The 24,613-nt window shown below is 41.7% G+C and overlaps 1 protein-coding gene across 1 annotated transcript in view; it reads right to left on the bottom strand.

Moving 5' to 3' along the window:
* Positions 1–13,444: 13,444 nt before the first annotated feature.
* Positions 13,445–24,613, bottom strand: part of PIEZO2 (piezo type mechanosensitive ion channel component 2) — a 314,668-nt gene continuing 303,499 nt past the window's right edge. Inside the window, 7 exon segments of the mRNA XM_080580333.1 lie at positions 13,445–15,332; positions 16,245–16,425; positions 17,766–17,845; positions 19,880–19,996; positions 21,870–22,042; positions 23,428–23,520; positions 23,983–24,171. Of these exon segments, the coding sequence (XP_080436459.1) occupies positions 15,080–15,332; positions 16,245–16,425; positions 17,766–17,845; positions 19,880–19,996; positions 21,870–22,042; positions 23,428–23,520; positions 23,983–24,171 (1,086 nt within the window). The 3' untranslated portion in view covers positions 13,445–15,079.

Raw genomic sequence — 24,613 nt, 5'->3', positions numbered from 1 at the left:
TTGGAAAAAGTGAGAAACATGGGCCTCTATCAGTCTTTACCTGGATCACTTAGCTGGTCTGGGTAGGACTGAGTGCTTGCTAAATTCTTGAACTGTCAGCATGATCCATGAGGGGTACTACTCCAAAATACTAGTGTTTGGGGTTCTCCTAAGAGAGGAGACCAGCTACCATGTGAACTCAGCCCATCTTCTCTATTTCTAAATAGTCCCTAAGCAATCTTCCTGGAGGGAACATCAGAGATTGCTTTTTGAAATCACAAATTAATTAAAGTTTGGCCTTTGCTGAAAGAAGCCGTACTATAAACCTGCCAAGGTAACAATATATACACAATATATATGCAATATATGTGAACATAATATATACAAATATAAGCACTATATTACCAGATACATCAATTCTTTAGTGCAGTGTCACATGGACACGATGCAGGATGCCATGTCGTGGACCTGAGTGTGCATCTCTGTATTCTTGCCTGGTGGCTACATGCAATATCTAATAGGAGAGACTGCATAGTTTCAAGCATCACTACAAACAAGACTGATTGGAGGGGGGTTTCACTGCTGAAAGCTAACATATTATTGCCTCTCTTCTTATTTGAGTCTGTTCTTAACACTTTTTCCCTCAGAAGTGAGACTTGAGTGTACAGTGCCAGACCTCCCCTTGTTTCTCTAAGAGAACAAAGTTCCTACAACAAATTTATTGTGCTTTACCTCTCAAAGGACCTTGTCTTCATATACTTACATATAGGGCTTCAAGTTTTTGATTCCCTTTGGTTTAGTTTATTCTTTGCTAAAATTGCCCAGGAGTTGCAGAAAAACCTTTGTTCTGACAAAATCACCCTGTTTCCCCACAGTCATCTCTTTCACCCCTTAAATCTTCCTCCCATGCTTACTTCCCAAGCTAACTTTGCCTGCTATGCCCTGCACACTGGGTGTAGGCACCGGTCTGGCTTGAGCATCTAGGCCGGCAAGCAGATGACGGCGCAGAGCCAGACCTGCCACTACACCAGTGTCTTTTTCTCCGCTTGTTTGCAGCCAAGAGCATTGGATGTGGTTTGGACTCCCTTGTCATGGATGAGAAGCTGAGTGGGACATCTCAAAGCTTATGTGCACAGCTTAGTGTGATCTGCTACCCTGCCCTGGCAGCTGCAAATTCCACCAGCCACCCAAAGCTTTTCCTTCTATGTTGTATGATTATTCATATACCTAAAACTATATGTATTTTTTTCCCCCTTTTCATTCCAGCCCCTGAGGAATCAGGAAGATAAATTGTATTTAATGTCAGCCCAATTGTCTGAGATTTTGAGTGTGAAGTGGGGAGTCCCTGGGAGAGGGCTGGAAATCCTCCAAGCTCATAAGACCTGCAGACTTTAGGGAGCTGTTGCATACAGTTTTTCAATGTGGATTTCTTTGCCAGATCAGCTCTGAAACAGATTAGAGGTCGTTGTGATGAAAGCTGAAGAAGGCTGAATGCTAAAGAAAATATAACAGCTGCTGGAACGTGCAAACCTGAGGTCACAGATGTATAGGGCTGAGGAGAGGGATCCAAGAAGTAGGAGTTCATGGTCTGATACTCACTGAAATTATATTTTACAGGGCTGTACAACGTGACTTCTTCAGACGAGCTTGTAAAGTGGATGTCAAAAGCCAAGTCTCTAAATCTACATGCCTTTCAAATACTGGCTTGTGCCATTTTTATCTGATCCTAGCTGATACTAGGCCTTCAACCTTTCTTTGCTTTTCCTTCTACATGCATCTGCCCAGTGCTCCCATTGATCTGTGTATTTCAGAGAAAGGTCTGGCTGGTGCTTCAATCACTTTCCTTCTGTTTTCATTAAAAAATGCTGCCAGCCGCCTCATATAGGCAATGGGGTGACCTGTTCAGTTGGCTTTAGATAGGAATAGTTCTAATATTTCACATCCACGTCTTACTGAACTGGTTTATCTTACTTGGAGCATGGCAGCTGCAAATAAGTGAAGTATTGGCTAGTGGTGAGCAGAGAGAGACTCAACTGTACAAATTGGCTGTCTCTGGAAGTATGTCTGAGAGTTAAATAAGCCAGGAGAATGGGCAACTCCCTGGAAAAATGCTTGGCTGAAAAGGAGATTTATTCTTTTGTCTCTCAATTGCAGCTTTTTTTTTTTTTTTTTAAGCACCTAGAAATCCCAGGGAGATCCAGCTCAGCTGGATGATCTCTCTGTAATCTCTGGGATACAATTAAAAATTAACACATCTCCCAGCAATATGTCCTTTTCCTGCTGCTTGCTTGTTCCTCTTTTGGGCCAATGTCTATCTCCAGGATACTAAAGAAGTATTTTTTTTTCTTTTTTTTTTCTGCTTATTAAAATCCACTCATAAATAACACATTTCTCTCTGTAAGTTATTTCAAAAGAGTTAGCAAGCGTAAATACAATCCACACCCCCTATTTTCCATCTGTTTTCCTACAAGATCTCTTTCAAGTTCCATTGCAAAGGTTGTTCTCTGGGAACCTGAAGAGACTGTGTTGGTCTCCAAGACGGAGCCAGGCAGATTTACCTATCCAGGATCTGCTTGTAATTTTACCTTGTTGCTTTACTTGTAGTTCAGCAGCTTGGAGGCCACTTCTGCCTTATGTTACTGAAGAAAGAAAGCGAAAAGCTTGTGATTTGAATGACTCACATAACCCACATTTTCTGTAAACTAATTATTTTCTGTACGGCGCTTGCCTTATGCAATGAAATCACCACTTTCCTGGTGCAATTTCTTTGTCCCTCTGGTGCAAAGCTGTAAAGGCAACATAACCATCAGTGACTGGTGATCAACTGCTGCTGGGACACATGGTATTTATAATCCTAACACTTGATTAGGTGCTGGATGGTGTCTGGTGAGGCCTCTGTGATCATTTGGTGAACTTGAGTGACTCTATTTTTTTTAAATAAATATAAAAGTAAAAATAAAAAAAGCTTAAAGGATTATGTCATAGATTTGTTCTGTAAAACCCAACTCTCTTCTAGGGCATGTGCCTTTGTTATGTACTTTAAGTCAGTAGACATCAGGCTTTTAGACAATACGTTGAGAATCAGTGCATAAAAGACTCCGAAGAGTTTAAATCTTACTGTTGACAGGCACTGCTGATGCTAAAGATGCTAAGAGGTAGGCAGTTCTTTATGAGCTATGCAATTGTGCTGGCCAGACAATTATACTTTCTCCATAACACTTAGGGTCTGTTCTGAAGGGCTCCCCGTGTTTCCTGCAGCAATGCCGTGTCTAATGCCTCACTGAAACATTTGGACAAGGGTTATCCCGGCTCCAGAAGGGCTGATCGCTTCATGGTGACGTGGCCCTACATGGCCAACCCATTGCTGAGGGATAACTGGAGAGCAGGTGGGCATGAAGCCGTTTCATTTTGACCCAGGGTGAAACATGCAGCTACAAAGTTTTATGGGACAGGAATGCCACAAAAAGTGGAATGCCAAAAATAACTTTTTTCCCCTCCATCTTTTCACCTCCTACCCTCCCAGCCAATATTCACTCAGGGCATGGAGAAGCATGCTAAGACAGTCAGAAAGAACAACATCTGTAAAACCTCGGGGGAGCGGGCTGCAGCATATGGTTTGGTTGAGGACTTCTGAAGAATTTCATCAGTAATAAAGTCTCACCCAAATGTTGGTTTTGACAGCACTGTAAGTCCTGTTGAAAACCACTCTCAGCCATTTTATCAGCTGTAATCAGCACCTGGACAGATTTAAGAAGTAATAGCTACACCCTAAATGCAATCGGTACTCTCTGCAGGAACAGTTTGAAGAACTAACACTTCCCCAGGAGATGGAGCAAGAAGATAGCGTGTTGCAGACATCTTTATGAACAGAGGCTGACACAGCCAGGGAGAGAGAAATTAAGCAGAATAGTTTCAGTGCAAGATGCTGGTCTTGAGGAACCGGCAGAGTATAAAGTGAGACCCAGAAGTGAGGACCACAGAATCAGGGGGTTTGGGAGGGACCTCTGGAGGTCCCAGAGCAGCTCCTGCTTGAGACAGGACCATGCTTGCAGCTGCAACACCTTGCTCAGGGTCATTTGGCTGAGCCTTGAATGCCTTGAAGGATGAAGTCACCATGGGTGTTTGACCTCTCTCATGGTAGAAAACAAACCAACAAAAAGTGAATTCTCATATCTAATGGGAATTTCCAGCATTACAACTTATCTCTTCTGTCTCCCTTCCCACCATGGTGTGACTTGGAGAGGAGTCTGGCTCCATCTTCTCTACAGCCACCTGCTAGGTGTTTGAAGGCAGTAGTCAGCTCTTCCTTTAACCTCCCCACATCTCTCTGTCTCTTCGTTCTTGTTCCCCAGCACTGCTTAATGTTTTATATTGCTTCCAGAGGCTAGACCTGGGGGTCAGGAATTGTAGGTTTGTCCCGCGAGCTGGATCCTGGTGAGTTGCATGTGGAGTGCCAGCAGCGGAAGGGGAGTTTGCGGATGGAAGGGTGTTGCAGGAAGAGGGGGGGACTCCTATTTTAAATGATTGTGTTGATCAGCACTCAACCTTTCCTATGGCCAGGAACTTGAATAGCACTAAATCTTGATAGCAACCGTCTGGAAACTTGTGTTAGTGATTACTGCTGGAAGGGGTTAGCTTTCATGCTTTATAACTTTCTCAGCAGGGGCAGCACAGTCAGATTTCATATGCACCCTCTCTGTAAAGGGTATTTTCTTTTTCCTGGTGTTGGGGTTTCCCAGGAAGTGTGCATGATGTGGGACCAGGTGCAATAATGTACCAGTGGAAACAGCCCACTGGTTCACTCAATGTGCCTTTTGATCCTTTTTTTTTTTTTTTTTTTTGGCTCATTTCTCTGTAAACGTGACCATTGCAGAAGGTGACCAAGTGGAGAGTGGATGGGCTTGTTCAACACGTCCTGGAAGTGCAGCCGCACTTGTTTGCTGGTTGGTAACAGCTTGGGAGAGAGCGGGGAGGCCTAGTGGTGCCAGAAACAGAAATAATCAGATGATTGATTGCAGCTCAGAGTTCAATTTCTATTCCACTGGCTGCAAGAGCCTACTTTCAAAAAAAAGGAATTGTGAATTATACTGCACTTGACATCTGAACCAGTTCTCTTCTGGTTTTATATGGAACTTGGATATAAGTTACAGTTGCTTTGGGAATCCATACTTCAGACTTTTTGACTTCTGTGAGTCTAATTTCTCAATCTGACTGTTCCATTAAACATATAAATTGAATGAGGCTATAAACACCTGTGAGTAAATGTCTTAATTGTTATGTCAACAACATAAGCATATATGGCTTTTTAAATGGCATGAAAGACCAAATCTTCCACCAAACGGCTTGGAATCTAACTATACAAATGAAAACCTTCTTGCCAAGTCTTGTTTAAATGTAGCACACATTTTTATTACCAAAAAAAAAAAAAAAGTGAATTGCCAAGGTTTATTTTTTCTCCTTTAGATGACGTCATTAAAATATACCGACAGGGGTGGTAGGAGAAGTGGAACCCATGTCCCTGCTCTGCAGCCCGTCTCCATTAGCTGCTGCTTGTCTGAAAGTCGAGTGCACCTGGACCGAGATCTGCTCTCCATCAGTCTCGGTGCCTTTGTGACAGTGATGCTGGGTGCCACAGCAAAGCTATACACTTTATTTTCATGCATAGTGTCTGCAGGGTTAGGGCAGGTCAGGTGCAATGCAGAGTCCTTGTGAGTTATGTGGATGTGTGGCTGCCTTTGTCACCTCCAAGAGTCATCCCCCATCTCACCCTCCTCAGTGCTCTCCCCCCAGTTTCCTCTTTACTGCTGCCTATTTTTTTATTTGTAGAGCTTATACGAGGTAGGGGTTATGCAAATAAAAATATGTCAGTTTTCATCTGTTGATTGAATTCAACTATAGCCATGGGAAACAGGCTTTTGAAAGTCATAAAGTAGAGTGTTGGCTCAGGCTGACTCACAGTGTCTGAATCTTGGTGAAGCGCGGCCAAATCATGCCATTGATTAGGTAAAACAGTCCATGATCTATTTTGATCCATCATGATAGGTTGCATAAGCATAGGTTGGGAAAACTGATGAGGAAAAAACAAAAAAGCTTTGGTTCATAGTAAGAAGTGTATTGAGAGCTGGCAAACCTCTCTGCTTTGTGGACCTTCCAGATGAATTTGTAATAGCAAAGGAGGAATGTTTTTGGAGATAGGTGTTGCCAGCTGAAACAGAAAACACATTCTGTAAACAGCAGCGGTTACATTTGATTTTTTTCACAGAATTAAAAATGATGTTTTTTCTTTAACAATCCCTCATGTTTCTGCCTGGTCACCCTTGCATCATTTTTCCATATTACCTGTTGCCATAGTATCCAAGTAACGATGCCAACATGATTCAAGATGAGTAAAACTGCACGTTGTCGTGTGTTTACCTTTAACTTGGACAATGAAAGTATAACTGAAAGCTACACCAGATGTCTACAGCTAGCAGGGCTGAGAACTGTATTTGGGTGAGGGGATAAATCAACCCCTTTTGGGTCTGTCCTTCATCCCCCTTGTTTAGCACTTGGGCTCCGTGCATAGTCAGTGGAGAGAGGTGCCCCAGTTCTGGGCATGCCTGATCTGGCAGTACGCTTTGCCCTTGGCAGTATAGAGAGCATGAAAAAAAGTGTTAATTTATCAGTCTTCTTTCTTCAGCATAACTTAATGATTTTATTTTTTTTAACTTGTTTTCTTAGCCTTACTAGAACTTTTTGTGCTAAGAAGGAAAAAAAAAAAAGTGGCATTATGAATAAATATTTTCATAACTTCATTTTCTTTTCTGAATGCTTTATCTTACTATTGTTCTTGTGCATAATTCCACCTTGGAGATGACCCAAATGCCTTAAAATACCTGAGCCTCAGAATAAGCACACAGCCTGCAGGCAGGATAAGGGAGGGAGTGTTGTCTTCATGGCCGTTGAGGACTCAGAGTGGACATAAATGCTCCATCCCATGTTGTCCTCAGAGCAGTTTGTTCCCTTGTGCCAGAGATGTTGGCTCTCAATGATGAGCCTTCCCTCCTGTTTCTACTTGTAGTTATGGTCTGCGCTGCTGAGAAAAGCATCTTTCAACATGTGACCGGCTGAATATAGATGCATGTGTGTGTGGTTCTTTCTTCTCCTAGATACTGTTGAACTATGCCCTCAGATATGAGTAAAATAACTGTCCTTTCTTGCCCATGTGACCTATACAAATATTAGAAGTTGTTTTGCGACTTTCTTAGAAGATGAAGTGCTGTACTAAATGAAAGGCTTACAACTGTTTAGATATTGAACAGTTCTGATGGGAGGCAATACATGACTAAGAAGAACAAATTTCAAAACGAGCATACCATCTACTGAGACATCTTAGAGAAGCTAATTCTTTTGCCTCTTTCATTGTATTCAGCACCTGAGCTGCCTGGCAGAAAAGCTCTTTCCTGAATCACCAAACCCTCAAGGGAAAAAAAAAAAAAAAAAAAAAAAAAGAAGCTTTAGGAAAGCTTTAACCCCTTTCATGTTGGTTGTGTTGGAGTGCTTGAGCCAATCTGTTCCCTCCAGTCCCTTCGTCCATTTCCCAATAGTTTGTTATTTAGTATTTGGGAATGAAGAAAACTTCAGCATGCTGTGCTGAGCTGTAAGGAAGCCCTCCAACATATTGCTCAGAGGCAGCTGGCTAGGAAGGTGCCATCTCCGCTGCTCTGCATGGCTTGCTACTTTATTTCACACTCAGGAGCTCCAGCTCAGTGCACGGGTGTCAGTGAGCCTGGCCACAGAGAAAGGACAGAGCTTGGCTCTGCCTTAAATTGCAGGCATTGAAATTGGCTGTGGCCAGGATGGCTGGTTCAGGGGAGTTCCTGTAAAGCTCAGCAGAAGGGAGCACCCTCTCTCTAGGCTGACCTTTCTTGGTGCCTCCCAGCACCAAGAGTCTGCCTTGGTGACTCTGCCTAGGACACCCTGAGCTAGCAAGCAGCATAGGGAGCAACTCCTTGCATGCCTTTAGGGCAAGCTGGGGCCATCTGAACCCACACTCAGCTGAGATAAAGCATAGGAAGGGATGGATGGAGCAGCCGAAAAGAGAAATGCAAGGGCCACTTTCTGAGTATCCACTTTCCTTGTGCTGTAGCACAGCAGACTCAGTGTCTGTCAGAAACTCTGGTGGAGACCAGTGCCCTTCCTGTCATTTGGACCCTGACCAAGACCACCAACATTTTTTTTTAAGCTGTAAGTTGTTGAAGTAGCTACATAAATCTCACAGCCCTGGAGGAACGGCTGTGGAGTCTGTCTAGGCAAAACAAGCAAGAGAAATATTACTTCATCAACAGAGTACTAAGGATGTGTTTTGAATCCACACATCATGAGCTAATTACCAGATGGGCTGAGCAGAGCAAAAGAAATAGCTTGGATGATAAATATCAAAAAGGACGATTCAAAAAGCCATCTGAAATGCATTTTGTCTCCCTGCTCACACAAATGACCTTCAGTCATTTCACTTTGCATTGCTGTGCCCTTTGCTCTGTTAGATTTGCCCGGTGTTTTACTGGGATGAGAGCATGAAGGTGCATTTCCAAGGTGAACCCTTCCTTGGTCTTTGCTGGTGTCTCATGCTTGGTGCAGGAGCAGGACCCTGCCTGTGTGGGAAGATGAGTGGTTGGTTGGAAAGCTGCCTGGCAGAGAAGGACCTGGGAGTACTGGTTGATAGTCGGCTGAATATGAGCCAGCAGTGTGCTCAGGTGGCCAAGAAGGCCAACAGCATCCTGGCTTGTATAAGAAGCAGTGTGGCCAGCAGGTCTAGGGAAGTGATTGTCCCCCTGTACTCGGCTCCGGTGAGGCTGCACCTCGAGTACTGTGTTCAGTTTTGGGCCCCTCGCTACAAGAAGCACATGGAGGTGCTCGAGCGAGTCCAGAGAAGGGCGACGAGGCTGGTGAGGGGTCTGGAGAACAAGTCTTACGAGGAGCGGCTGAGGGAGCTGGGGTTGTTCAGCCTGGAGAAGAGGAGGCTCAGGGGAGACCTCATCGCTCTCTACAGGTACCTTAAAGGAGGCTGTAGCGAGGTAGGGGTCGGTCTATTCTCCCACGTGCCTGGTGACAGGACGAGGGGGAATGGGCTGAAGTTGCACCAGGGGAGGTTTAGGTTGGATATTAGGAAAAACTTCTTTACCGAAAGGGTTGTTAGGCATTGGAACGGGCTGCCCAGGGAAGTGGTTGAGTCACCATCCCTGGAGGTCTTTAAGAGACGTATAGATGTTTAACTTGGTGATATGGTTTAGTGGAGGACTTGTTAGTGTTAGGTCGGAGGTTGGACTCGGTGATCTTGGAGGTCTCTTCCAACCTAGACGATTCTGTGATTCTGTGATTATGTGATTCGGTGAAATCTCTTTGGGATGGATAAGGGCTGAAACCACCAGGGAGGAGGCTGGGCTTTCTGTCTTCCGTTGCTTTGCAGCAGGGCCCTGGCAGCAGTCAATCTGTGGAGGTATTTAGGAGGCAGAAAAGGGGATCTGAGAGCTGGTGCACATGAGACTTGATGATAAGTGACAGGGAGCCCAGCAATGAATGTCACCCTGTTCTCATTAGGTGCAAAGAAGAGAGGGAGCAGAGTCAAGCCATGCAAAAGTGATCATTTGTGTCCCGTAAGTGCCCCTTTGAAGCAGACATAAGTAATATACTTTGCTTATTTGGGCCTGTTTGGGGTTTTTGCAGCAAAACAATTGGTAGATAGAAACATTCCTTGATTTTTTTCACATCTAACTATTTGTTCCTCAATCTGCTTTCTTTTTTTTTTTTTTTCTACCCCTTTGAACAAGAACTCAAAAAGCAATTCCATCTGTATTGCTGCTTATCTTTAAAGTCATCAGCAATGAGCACTGTGTTTGTGCTCAGCCGATGATGAACTATACACTCAGGATAAAAGCAAGCAAAAACAGTGCATATCTCATTTGTCTTTTTCTTCTTTTTTTCCCAGGCCCGGTAGCATGGTGTTGTATCTGGAGCTCATCCTTAATTCTGTGACACCTTATGGAGGAGACTGTTAATTTGGACATTTAACAGTGACCCTGGACTTCCTGGGTCACTGGAGATGCAGTCATCAATCTTTCTGATTCTGATATCATGGGATATGGCTTGGAATGAGATTTTTGGGGAATGTACTTCACTGAGGTATTCTTTAGTGATGCTTTCTTTTCAAATGATAGTCATCTAAAAATTCTTGAAACTTGCTTAGAGAAGACCTTCATAACCAAAATATGTACTTTAAAAACTCCCACATTTAAATTTTTTTTTTTACGTTTCAATTTCTACACTACATCTATCATCCGCATCAGAGTCCAACCACCTCAAAAGGTGAGCTGCCGTGTCACTATGTCAGTGCAGTTGGTATCTTTTCCAAATCGATCTGAGTCAAGACAGCCCTTTACAAAACAGAACTTGACCTGAGAGTAATGGGAGCATCCATGAGGATGCTTGCCCTCAGTTTTAGATGGGTAGAAGGAAGAAGGTACCATTCAATTTTGTGCTAACCTGCCGCATGCTTTCTCTTAAAACATCATGAGCTTTATAGTTAGCTTTCCCTTTTCTCTCTGTCTACCTCCCCAGTAATCCTGGTTAGAAGAGGGGAAGAATTTTATAGCTAGTTTCATGAATATGAAACAAATACACTGTCTTGACCTCCAAAGTTTAGTCTCTGCAATGTATTTAGAGCTGTCAGCTGAAGCAGCTCGTTAATATTTTATGGCATTACATCATTCTTGCTGCCACAGTGTTAAAAATGCACTTTCCCCAAATGTTTGCTACAGTAGTCAGATGGTCACGTTGTCATGAGCCGTCTGTGTCTGCTGGCAGCTGCCTCTTTTGCCCCAGCATGGGCTGCGGGAGGCAGCAGCTTGAAAAATTAATGAGCCCTAACGCAACAGTCCTGTGCAGTTAAAAAAGATGACACTTGCACACACATGCACACAAACACACAGGTACATAAAGTCCATGTTAGTGTATGTGTGTCTTTCATGTACACACTGCTACTACTTGAAAACTAGCAGATGCTGAGGTAGCACAGCATCCACCCCCCCCCCCCCCCCCCCCCCCCCCACAAAGGCCCCATGGTCAGCCACAGGGTTTGCTGAGGCACATGCCGGATGGGGCTTGCCACTACCACACGGGTGCTGTAAGAGATGCTACACCCCAAACAAAATGTGATTGTAGATTGTAGTGGAAAACAAGATCTTAGCACTGACTGTAGTGAGTCAGGGCAGCCTAACCTGCAGCTACAGCCAATTAGATTGTCTTCAGTCTTGTGCTAGATGCTGCAGGAATCGCCTGGGTTTGCTAGGAGAGGGGCAGTATGAGAACACCTTTTCTGTTAACGTTGTGATGACAACTTTGATGGGCTTTTACCCCTCTGGCTACTGATTGTTGTTCTTGCTTCTCCTAGATAAGGGCAAAATATCACCTTTTACCTCACTTGAAAATGGGTTAAAAAAAAAGAAGAAAAGAGCAATTGCCTCGGTTTGAAGCATAAAGGAGAATCAAAAATGGGGCATGAAGAGAGCAGCCACTAGTGCATGATGTACAGCAAGCATGCACGGAAGTTGCATGCACTCACAAGGAGCAGACCCCAGGGACGAACCCACCCTCTGGCACCTGATCGCTTGTGAGCAGTCTGATTTGCTCAGAAGCAATGTGGCTGGGTTGTTGCCGTGTCTCAGTGACATTTACTGAAATGAGCCATGGGGTGCTTTCCAGGCAGCAGCTCCTCTGGGAGCTCAAGTCTTTTGGAGAGAGCACCACGTGGCAGTCTCCTGGCGCTCAGCTAAAGTGAAGCTCCTACATAGAGGAGATGGCCAAGCACTTAGGAAATGCTCCAAACACCCCTTGGACTGAGTATCCACCAAACCTGTGAGGAACTCAAGGTAAGGGTGCCAACATTAGATCTCATCAGCCTTGGCCTCCTTCCTCCATGCATGCTTCTGCATCTTCAAGGTCTGGGACTTGAAGCAGGCCACGCCATTATTTCCTGAAGAAGAATCATAGAATCAGTGTGTGCTGTGGGGCAGCACCTGGAAAACAACCTTCATGCCAGCTAAATAGAGGAGTTGGACTCTGGTAAATGTGCACACCATGCTGATTGTATCAATCACAATGCTGTGAATATGTGGTAAACATAATATGACTCATGTTTTGCAAATTTCTCCATTAGTTTCTCCTCACAGCAGTGGTTACCTGCTAGCTAGCTTGCTAGCATGCTCCTTGCCTGTTGTGTCCTCCAGCCCTCTGCCTGACTCATACCAGTAAGTCAGTGTTTTTCTCTCACTGGGGTCCCCAGACCTGGATGCAGTTCTCCAGGTGTGGTCTTGCAAGTGCTGAGTAGAAGGGACTAATAAGCTCCCTTGACTTGAAGCAGTGCTCTTGCAGATACACCCAGTATACTGCTAGCTTTCTTTGCTTCAAGGGCACGCTGTTGATATACACACAACCCCCCTTGCCCTCCTCCTCCCTGATGGGCCCTTTTATTTCAAAGCTCTTTCCTACCCACTACCCAGTCTGAAATGCTGCATGGGGTAAGTCTACCTCAGATGCAGGTCTTTACGACTTCATTGGACTTCAAGAAGCACACAGCAGCTCATTTCTCAAGCATCTTGAGGTCCCTTTGAAAGGCCGTCCTGCCCTCCACTGCATCAACCACTCTCTCCATCCCCAGCAGGGCAGTTGACACATGTACGTTATTATAAATCTCACCAGCCCCAGGTTTGGTGTGGGCCACAAACTCATTGAGATTGTGCTCTAAGTCATCCTGCGGGTTGTTAGTAAAGTCATTACACGGTACTGGCCCTGATATTGATTCCCTAGAGGATATCACTAGAAAGTGGCTGCCAGTTCAACTTTAGCTGGATGGTTGGGCTCAAAGGGTGGAGATTAGCAGTACACTTTCCATCTGTTGTAGTCATGTATCCAGTCCGTATGTCACCAATTTTACTATAGATTGTTTTGAAAAAAAAAAAAAACAACAGAAGAACTCTTTTATTTTCAAAGTTTGATCAATCCATGAAAGAAAGAGCAGCACATTTCTGCAAAGCTCAAATAACTGTACAGCTCATACCGCAGACAGAGTTTTCTCACCAGAAAGTAAGTGCCTGTTAAAGAGAGGGAGCCAAAAAGTGAGCCAAGGCCAACTATGGCCAGCATGGTTCTGCTGCTGGTACTTTCAGAACCACATTACACCCTTCACTCTTCTCCTTCCAGTGTTGCCTCCTTAAAGTTACTGAACACAGATAAGGATCCATCTAACCACAAAGGACATTTTAGCATCCCTGTTGGATCCTATGTCAGGGCTGCCCTGTATATTTTGATTTTCATTCACAGGTTGTATGAAAGAAATGAGGCAAAACCCTCCACCAGGGAATGCTGCCTGGCTATATGAGGAGCCACCTTTCCATTACACTTAGAGGAAATCAGGTTGTCTTCCAGTGAGTTCCAGTCACCAAATGATTTTATTGTTACAATACGATGAAGCGACTTTTATTTTGTGCACTTCATGGTGCTCAAAATGTTGGTTTTCACAGTATAGAATGGATGTGACAGCATTTGTCATGGAAGCACTGAGCAGAGTATGTTGCGACTTCATTCAGTTGTGCTGTTTTATGAAGTTCTGCAGTAAAATGTGCCAGAAAATTATGTTGTATTATTTTCCTTCCGGTGATTAACTAATTATTCATATAATAAATAGCAGCTAACTACAAGAAAGAGATTTATTTGTCACAGAGTTAGAAGAATGTCAAACTTTTCCCATTTCATGTAAAAAGGCAGAGGAAAAAATACTTCTAAAATGACTTTGCAACATGTGCTTTATTTTAAGTCATTACTGAATCAAAACTACACAGTATACCCTTTTAACATACCCTACCCACTCAATGATCTTTTTTTCTCAATAATTTTTTTAACATGGACTGAAACCTACATTGCAAATGTAAATTTTCATGCTACAATGATCTTTAATGAGCCATTTGTGTCACTAATAATAGTAATTTAAGAAAAAAGGCCATTTTCCAAGCTCATATGTATGTCTACATTTGGGAACTTAAAAAAAACCCGTCTCGGATGTAAAAATGTGACTTGGAATATGTAAACATTTTTGTATACCTGAAACACTGGAAGAAGAATATTGGCTAACAGCAAAACAATGGTTGCCTTAAATCACTGAAATGGGAAAAAGCATGTCATGGGAAGCAGAGAGAAGCACACACTATTCAGTCTTTAAAGGGTTATAAGAAATGAAGTAGCTCCTTAGGTCATTGAATTCACTTTCTTTTCTCATCTAATGGAAAGCGGTAACTTTGAAGAAAATGGCCCAGCAGAACATCCCAATATTTCACCATAATTATTCTAGCCGTTAGTTACCCTTGACGAAGTGTCAAGTTTCAGTTGCTTTTTTTTTTTTTCCTGAGAAAAGTCATTGATGTTTGGTGGAAATGTTTTCTGTGACTGTACAAATAAAATAAGGCATTTAAAGAGATTGTTACTTGTATTCTTTTTGCTAACAGAGGTTTGTCCACAGTGTCCTTTGTACATCAAAACCTCTGCTTTTCTACAAATGGGTATGGCTAGAATGTCTTCAGTTCCCACTGGGGCTCTGGGTCTTGGGTGTCCTGAAGGCTAGTCAGCGTCCCATTACTGTAGCTTGAAAGTCAGTGATGTACAACAGCATATTGCACAATCCAATCTACATGGCTCCAGAAAAGGTTAGGAAGTTACACTGGAGTCATCTGTGGGTTCACTCCTTTCTTTTCTCTTTGAGGGTAATAATTATTGTCTGGAAAATTAAATTAGCCAGACACAGACGCAAACTTTTTGCTGATTAAATTACAAAGCAGTCCCCAGATTGTAGAGGAGTGGCACATTAAAAACAGCAAATCATCCAACTTTCTTCACTGTCGATCCTTAATTTGAAAGGCAGCATGGATTCCTAAGGCCGTAGCTTCCAGGACTCCTTCAGTGAAAAATCATTGCTACCTAACTATAAAAGGCTTAGCTCTTAAGAGAATATTGTGCTTTTTTTCTTTAAAATTCAGATGAAATCAACTTGATTCGCAGTGTGACACCAAAGAGATCAATTAGTTTTTTCCCTAGTCCACTTGATCATTGTCTCTGGTGAGCGATACAGGAATATTAGTTTGGCATACAGGTCTTCTTCTAGTTCCAGTTCTCCAGTCTCTCGTACTAAGAAAATGTCAGTACACAGCTTCAAGATTCGGTCTACATTGGGTAGCTCCTCAAACATGATAGAGTGAGAGATCCCGCTGAAAAATTCACGGACGAACTTTCCTATCACCAGGACAACCGATGCGTATAGTCCCATGATGCTGAAAAGTAAGAATGGAAAGCGTTCAAACCATGCCTTGAAAAAGGGTCAGTCAAGTGAGAGGGAGCTCATCTACACGGCTAATTGCAGTCTATCAGCAGAGTGAACATTAATTTATAATTAGGGTTCTGTTTCTGCTGTGCTGTAGGATGAAGGAAAATAAGGTCTCTTCAAACACTATAGAAATCTGTGAACATACACTGCTGAGGCTGCTGCCTTAGGTGATTTAGCCTCAGTCGTTGATGATGATGGTCTCATGTCCTGTCTGCTACAGCTTGGAAGCAACAGAGGGAAATATCACAATTTCTGACTACTAAATGGAAGCAATTTGCCAGATTTCACACCTAACATTTTTTATTAAAGTACATGTCGGTGGTGACAGACTAATGCTTACCTGACCTCCCATGATAAATCTCCAATGAGGAGTCCTCCAAAATGATGCTAGCAAGGCATATCTCTCAGGGAGGTACAGTCTCATGACTTCCTCTGTCTGTGAAGTTGTATTTCATAACTGCTTCACACCCAGAGTCCTGGCCACATGCATGAGATTAGGAAGGTTGCTGAAACTGGTCAGAGTTTTGGCAGAACTTGACTTGTAGTTAAACTAACATCATTTGAATGACTTTATTCTAGTAGGAAATTGGTGTGAAGGGTGCTTCTTCTGCCTTTTTTTTTTTTTTCCCCCACTGGAGAGTAGGTATCAAGGGTTACATCATTTCTTTAAAAATATGAAGCCTTTTATAGGTAACAGTAATAGATGTAAATTTGTAACTCCCACAGAAGCCCATTTCTGGAGGTTCAAACATTACAACAACAAAGAAGAAATAACATACACCCTCAAAAGCAAATGAAGTCACCTCTACTTCTATCATATCTACACTATTTTAATTTTACATAAAAGATTCCTTCTTACCCATAGCCAGCCAAGAATCCAAGGCTTGGTGGACTGACTTTATCACTGAATATGAAGAGTTCAAGACTCTCTTCAGATGTTTTGTATCTTTTCCCAAGCTGATTCAAAACCCACCACTCACGAACTCCCTCATCGGACACATTTTTGACCAGGGAAACCGTAATGTTCTCCCATCTGCAGTCTATTGAAAAAAAAAAAACCAAAAAACAAAAAACACCAGAAATGTTAATATATATTACCAAAACCTACAGAAGTTAAAATGATTCCAGTCAGATACTTTAACAACTTGCATGATAAAATGACTGAGCAATGTAGGAGTAAATGTTTGTTATAACTCTCTTAGAACCAATTTTACAGTATTTCTGTACAAAAGTACTATATCTATGTTATGGTTTTCCTTCCCTAAATTAAATAAATAAAATGTTTCACATCACCTACATTTCCTTCTGTACAACTGACAGATCATTCAAGTATTTTCAAGCTGTAGAGTCAACGACAGGCAGCATGTTTACATTTCCGGCCTAAGAAACACTTGGAGGTATTGTGAGTGGTTAGGTTCTCCATATCCGAGTGACACCACCACTGCAAATCATTACTTTTGGGTATAAAATATATTATTCTTTTATATCAAGAAAAGCATACTGTTCTATTATGCATAATGATCATACAGACAGGAGCTGAACCCTGGCCCTCCTGATTTCTGGGGACCCTACATTAGCAGTGTAGACATTAAAGTCCTTTAGAAGAATCCCAAATTAAGAGTGTTTTTTTAGGACAGAAATTGACTAATGACAGTGAAGCACTGGTAACACATAAAGCTAGACTCACTCTCAAGAATTATTTTTCCCACTTAATATAAACATGCTCACTCAACCTTGAACTGTAATGGACTACACAATGATCAAGAAAAGGCCTGAGTGCCAAATTTAACTTCTGCTGAGCAAAGTATTCTTAGGTACAGACTTGTTCCTACTCTTCCAACCCAACAAGTTTTTCATATGTGCATATGTACACATGTATGTACTATGTATGTCTATGAGTATTTATACACATTCTGATTTGGAACTTTGAATTTCCCTATTTATATCTAAATTGGATTCTTTGGAGCCAATAAGGAAGGAATAGATTAAAAAAAAATATTATTCAAGCAGAGGAGCCACATTTGCAAACACACAGCACTACTATTTGTGGTAAAGTATTAAAGAGATGCAGAGAAGTGCAACTTGTCATCAGTTTCTCAGGAAACAAGGGAAAGCAATTTCTGAAAGCAGACTTGAAGAGCTGGACTTTTAATCTATAGAGTCCTTACTGTTAAATACAAAGCTAAAGTACATCCAGATGCATTTTCTGCCTTGAACTCTATTACCTCATGTCTCCCCAACCTTGTAGGCACCAGGTAGAAATGACTGCAAGAGTATTTCAGCTTGAGGTGCCCCATAACAGTTCAGCAAATGTGCAAGTTTGAGCACTGTGTTGCACTTCTTTCAACTGTGCTCTGTTTTCCATGGCCTGGATACATACCTGTCAATAGCTGCTTTATGGGTTTTGCCAGAGAATCACTAGGAGCCTTGATGTAGTATGGATACACTGTCTCTAATGTTCTGGAAAAAATGAGAAAGCAAATATTTCATATTTTTATACCTCTAAAATAATTTAGAAATACCTAACAGAGCTATACACAGTTCCCAGTAATTCTTGGCTTAAACTATGATTTTATAGTGTTCAGATGCCACATCTGAAAGTTAGCTGGATTTATTAACTATGTTCTGTCAGTGCTTCAGCAGGGAGCTCCATCCATAATGTCCCCTTTCACATGCCATGAATCCCACACACCTGGGGCATGTGTGTTTGCAAGGAATGTAGGATTTATATTTTGTTCACGTTTTTAACAAAGCTGCTTTTATAGTCAGCTACATTAGCAGCACAAAGAATGGCAACACATCACCGGTAGTAAACAAGCTTGAAAAATATGTAGTGAGAACATTTATTACTTCAGAATTAAAAGATGTTTAAATAATAACACCTGAAAAGAGTGAAAATTCTTCCCAGAATCTTTTATTGTGAAATATTTTCACAGTTTGTATTATCTGGAGGATTTCAAATTTAAAAAGAAAGATGTTTGTGGAAGTTCTTCCATTGGACTCAAAATTAAAAGTACCTTAAATAGGATAGATTACCAGCATCCTGAGAGCGAGAAATGTAATTAAAAGCACAGATGCTGTCCTAACTTTTCCCTCATGTGAGTGAAAATTTCTAGGAAAGGGGAGCTGTCAGGGAAGTCCTCTGATACTGCTACATTGCATATGCTAGGCTGTGGAAGAACAGAGGTGGCCAATTTAAAGTCCTTCACGACTGCTCCAGCAGGCCCAGTGGATAGGTAAAAGCTCAGCAGCTAAGTTGTCCCAGCAGAGGTGGTGGCAGAAAGCTCCTGCTGAGGTTGTCAAATGTCTACTAGCTGCCACAAACATTTTTCCTTTATGACAAAGTTAAAAATGATTAAATCAACAATATTATTGCAACATGGGCAAATACAGCTCTATCTTCTGTGCTGCTGTTTGCTTCCTGCAAAGAGAGAATTACAGACGGATTACATCTTCCCACAAAGGAGGAAAATCTACCCTCCTTGACACTACTCTAGGAAATCACCCTAGGAAATATTTCTGTATCCTCACAGGGTAAAAAAATAAAAGATGCACAAAATATTCTTTAAATGCAATGATCAGATGTGGAACAGCAGTCTGTTTGGATGTACAAGTGTGCGTGGGTGCAGAAAAATAGCTGTGCTACAGAAAAGACGTCTGATTTCCACCTACTAAGAGATATGAACCAGTCAGAGTTTTCATTCTCCCAGTTGACCTCAGCTTTAACTTTTCAAGTCTTGTGGCCACAAATTAGATCAGGCAGCCTTCAGGGACAATGTGTTGGCCTAACAATATTTAGAGACTACTGCTGTAAAGTAATTCTCAGTGACCAGGAGGAAGAGCCAGACTCCTTTTAAACTTGAAAGGAGGCATCACTGCTGTTAATGCTATAAGGCTACATCTATACAATAATGTTTAATATTCAGATGAAGAGAATGCTCTTACTGCCTTGCAAATTTCCATTACAGGAAAAGATCTGATGTCAGAAATGACTGCAGATGTTACCCTTTGACTAGAGTGATTTAACACTTCCTTGCCAATCTAGTACCATTCAAGAATGACACTGAGAAATACTGTCTGGATGGTTATTTAGAATGAAAAATTAATCAACATAACTTCCTCAAATCAAGTTGAACTCAAGTAACTCAGAGGAGAGTTTAACTATGAATATGCTGCAATGAACTGTGCTTATCCAATAAATCAAAGAAAATCAACTAATAGCTTCACCATGCTTGTAGGTGGTGTTCCAGTATTCACAGTCTTCTCAGTCTAAATTTATTACGAAAAAAAAAAAACAAAACGCACCCCTTTACCTTTAAAGCAACGTTATTATTCTGTGACTTCAATGCTTTTGGGCTCTGTGAACAAGGCTTCAAAGTTTTAGAGGTGGATAGATGGGCAGACAAACCATATGTTTGCACAAGCCTCACCTCCTTAAGATACTAGGATTAAAACAGAAGGTTTGCATATAAATAGGCAAAGAAAATAACTTACACCTTTTCCAATTGCTTCCCAGACATCATTGTAGCAATGTCTCTTCTGGTTTTCTCTGGTAGGCCAAAGGTAAGTTTATCTGATGCTATTTCTGCTTTGGCACCAAGAGTGAGATTTCTGTTTAAGTAAAAGGGAGACAGACAGTCATCTTACAGTAAGAGCAGAGCCTAAATGTGTGTTCGCTGAACTCTAGAGTTGGTTGTCTAACCAGTCTAACCACACTGATCCTGTCCATCCCAATCTTTGCTAAACAGCAAGCATCATGCTACCTGTACCCAAGATGGTGCATATGTGTCCCAGAGGACACATAGCAGTCTTAAAGGTGTTTTTTTTTTTTTTTCCCTATCTATTCTTTTGCGTTCATTAATGGTGATAGATTGATGTTATTTTGCTCATTATGTCAGTCAAACCAGAATAGGGGAGGGAGGATGCCTGCTCAGACTTCGGGCAACAGGACTGCCAGGCTACATACATCCTGTCCCAGGGGCACTGAGGATTCAGCAGTCAGCTACAGGTTCCTGAAACCCCACCTTGGCCCAGCAGAAACGTGTGTCTAACAGGCTGACAGGACCCCCATGCCAGCTGCAGAACGCAGCTGGACCAGGATCAGCTTTTGCACCACGTCTTGTGTTGTGCCTTGAGGTTGGGATGCAGCAGCTGGGTGAGGCAACCTCTGGGCTGCTGGGGGCTGCAGAGAAGTTCTCCCAGCAAATGATGTGCAATGGCAGAAAGCATATATGCTGCCTGAGGGATACAGGAGGCTTGTTTTACAGCTGCTTGTGGTCTCCTGGCCTAGGTGAAAGACAGCAGTTTCCCTTTACAGAGAAAAAGTGGAAGGACCCCATGGTAAGCCTTTACCGCTTTCAGTCATTCATGGTTGCAATATAATCCACAGGGTATAATTTGAGGGTGAAAAAGGTCTTTTTGAAATCCAGTGTATGAATGTTCGTAGTTAGGTAAGTATACTGGCAAATTGAGTAGAGGCATTAAAAATTAATTTAAGGTTCAGAAATGAATAGGGGATGTAATTCACTGGCTTAATATTGTATACTTCTAGGAAAATGGGGGGGGGGGGGGTGTCAAATAAAGTTGAATAAAGAGTGCAGATTCATTACAAACCTATTTTTGACTGTCATGACTGACCCAGCATGTTCAGAGCTCCCACAGTGATTCAGCTGACTTGCTTCTTGTGCATGGTCTTTTGCTGGGGATTGCTATAACAACCAAGCGTCTAATTCCAAAAAACCATGTAGATAAAGGGGCTGCAATAGCAGTTCATTTCCAATTTAGCCCAGTCTCAGGTGGCAGGCGGTAGCCAAGAAGCCATCCTGGTGACTTGGTGTGTTTCAGCATGTAGCCAGCTAAAGTACTTTCTAGGCTGGCTCTTGCAAAAACTTCATTGTAAAGCAGTATTTCACTCAGGCCAAGTCACCACAAGTAAATGGGCAAAAGTCTCAAAAAGTGGATCTGTGCTGAGTGGCAGAACAATGGCTCCAAGTATATGTATATTTAAAATATAGCTTTGTGTAAGTTTGAGATTCCCTTAAAAAGAGAGTGTTTCTATTTCCTTGTTGGTTTCTGCCTTAATTATGTCTATGTCTTCAGTTCCCCAAAACACTAACAATGTTGTTGTCTGAGGCAAAGTTTATTTGAACATCTCCATCTAAAAGTGACTTACGTTTTTTTACTTTTCCCTCCTCCCACTCAGGTCCTATTGAAAACTCCACCCTGCCTTTTTAAATCATCTACTTGGAAGTAGCTCCATTTCTCTATTTATTTCTTGAGAAAAAAAGGCAACAAAAGTTTTCCTGTGTAACAAAAGTCACCACTCTCTACCTTTCTCACTCCCACATTTTTTTTTTTGGTTTGAAGTACAATAGAATGAACTGAAAAACTAAACCAAAAAATGCAGTGTGGAAGTATTCAACTGTTCTGCTCAACAAAAGCTTGGCAAATGATACATAAATTTTATAGCTGTCATATTAATTACCTTTGAATGCTCCATGAAAGAACTACAGTGAACTCAGCTGAAAAATCCAGCAGTCCCTGTATCATTTTCTCTCTACTGGGAGGGCTGATGGTCCACAAGGAGTTTGAATTCCCTTCTAGATCTGCAAGAGTTATATCTTCTTTTCCATAGCCCTCTAGAAACTGCAAAGCAGCCTGTAGTTGCAGAAGAGGAAAAGAATCTTTCAATGCTGTGATGTTCACAAGACTCACAACCACATTTCCTGATCAGGCAGAATTGCAAATGTTCAATTAATCAGAATTGCATTGTTTTACACTGATTGCTTTGTTAGGTATCAGCTGGGGCTTTAGATGGGGACAGGAATAGACTAAGCGTAACCAACCCAAGAAGGCAAACCAAAAATGGCCTAGCTGTTCAAAGAATAAGTATGATGGTCAAGTCAGCCAAAATGGGTTTGAAAGTTCATCAGGTAAACTCTGTAAAGTATATTTAATCTTGTTTTCTTTAGTTTCTAATAACCCCATTTATATGCCTGGATCCAATAGGCCAAGCAGCTCTCAGTCCACACCAGTTTTGGCTGGTACCTCTGACAGCTTCAATGAAACTCCAAACAGTATCAGTGGTCACCACAAAATATAGGTCACTGTGTGAGTGATATACCAAGCCTGGCCACTGTGGGATGGCAGACGCTTTCAGAACTTCTGGTAATAGTCAGGGGGTACAAGTCACCTGCCACCTCTTATTAGTTTTCATATTTTTATTAAAATTGTACTTTTTCTTTTGTCAAGCATCTTTCAGCATAGAAAAATGTCTGCAAGTGTTAAGGCAACTTGAAACCCTTAACTTTCAAAGTGTATCAAGACTGCAATATTACTGTTATAATACCCAGGCTATTTGGTAGCATCTGATATTAAAAGGTGTTAATTCTTGAATGGGTTAGAAGGAAGTACTTCTTTAAAGTAGTATCTGATCAAAATCTGATTATTTTAGTAATGCAACAGTTTCTGCTAAATACTAGTCTTTTTTTTTTTATATATAAAATAATGATAACTTTGTGCATAGTGCACCATGAAATATTGAGACTATGTTTAAACTAAGGCATTTTAATATCAACACTTTTCCAGGCCATACACACTTCCTTTTGACAGCACCATGTCTCCTCACTGGGAGGTGAAAGCCACATGCACTACAGGAAGGAGCATGGAGCTTAAAAGTGCTAACAGTGTTGTGTCCCCAGAACACATTTGTTTTGCCACTACACCAACAGCACCACACCTCCTGAAGGTTTGTGTCCTTTAGAGGGAAGGTTTCTATTCGGATGACAGGACAACTGCAGCTTCTGTCTGTCTTCCATGATTTTGTGCAAAGATGCTTTAATTAATGGTAACTTTTCACTTTATATCCCAGCCCTGTCTTGACAAATGATCTGTTCAAACTAGTGCAAACTCCCTTTATGGACACATCTTCCAAATGATAGTGGTGCTGCTGACCACTTGACTACATAAACAAAACTCACAAATAGCCTCCATGGAAACATGCATACATTTTTAAGTAATGAGGTAGTCTACATTTCACTTACAGTGTTACCCCTATAGCTTCCCAGAAACGCATTGAAATCAGTCTGATTCAAATTCTTGAGCTGATTCTGTTGAGCACTCATTGTAAAAATAGGCTGGGAAACAAAAGAACACACACTTGTCACATTTGCTTCACATCATTTGCTATGTACACAGCACAGCATCCTGTACTTCACAGTCCAAGACAATTATGGTACTCATTTCAACAGGGGAAGACTATGAAATTATTCCACTAAGAAGCAAGCTACCTCCAATTAATTATCTCACATTTACCATGGGGACCTGTAATCAGTTACCTGAGTTTTCCTATGTAGGATAATTTATTCAGATTAAACTGCCAGCAGGTTCTGTTTTTAACTGGCAAGTGAAGGTAATATTTTATATCAGTGATGAACAAACATGTTTTTAAGCCAAAGGGGATCACTTGTGGGAGTTTGTCTGATTTTTGCATAAGCCAGGAGAGTTTCAGTCAGAAAATTTAATGCAAGGAATAAGAAAGAGCACAAGGAAATACAGTGCAAAAACAGAGATTTCTTTTAGCCTGTCTTCTTTTTTACCTGATAACCTCCTAGAGTTATTGTGATTGATACATCTAGAGGCTTGTTCGTGATGCCTGCAACAGATTTGATTAAAGACATGAAGAGCAGTGGGAACCAGACAATACAAATCAGCAAGACGATAATCATGCCACCCATTCCATACTTCACAACTTTCTTTTTCTTCTGGCCTCTTGGCTGGGGATATCTCTGCAAAAGCAAACAGCAACATGGTAATGTCTCTTCTATCAGTGGAACACTTGGTATGATTTGATGAGTGAATGAATACTGATCTTAAGGATTCTGATTTTCTGTTGTCATCTGTTACCCATTATCAAGTCAGTTATGTTGAGATTTTTAGCCAAACCTGCACACGCAATGAATTTCTGGCAACTACAGAGAACAGTGCCAGAAGAACCCATGTCAAGTGTGTGTCTGGTGTGAAAAATATTGTAAACCTCTCTGTTTTTTATTCTTTATGGCCATAAAGAAGGGAAAAAATGGGTAATTGCCACACCAACTACATTTAAACAATGCCTCAAGCTTTGCTGCTGTCCCTAAAATCTTGACAGTGCGGATGTGACATCCTTCCATTTCTTAGCTTCTGAGAGCAAAAATGATCTTGCTTTTATCCTTCTCTTTACAAAGCAAG

Source organism: Anser brachyrhynchus, assembly GCF_964034855.1.
Source record: "Anser brachyrhynchus genome assembly, chromosome: 2".
Classification (NCBI taxonomy): Eukaryota; Metazoa; Chordata; class Aves; order Anseriformes; family Anatidae; genus Anser; species Anser brachyrhynchus.
The sequence above is the reverse complement of the archived record's forward strand: the minus strand, read 5'-3'. Positions and strand labels throughout refer to the sequence as shown.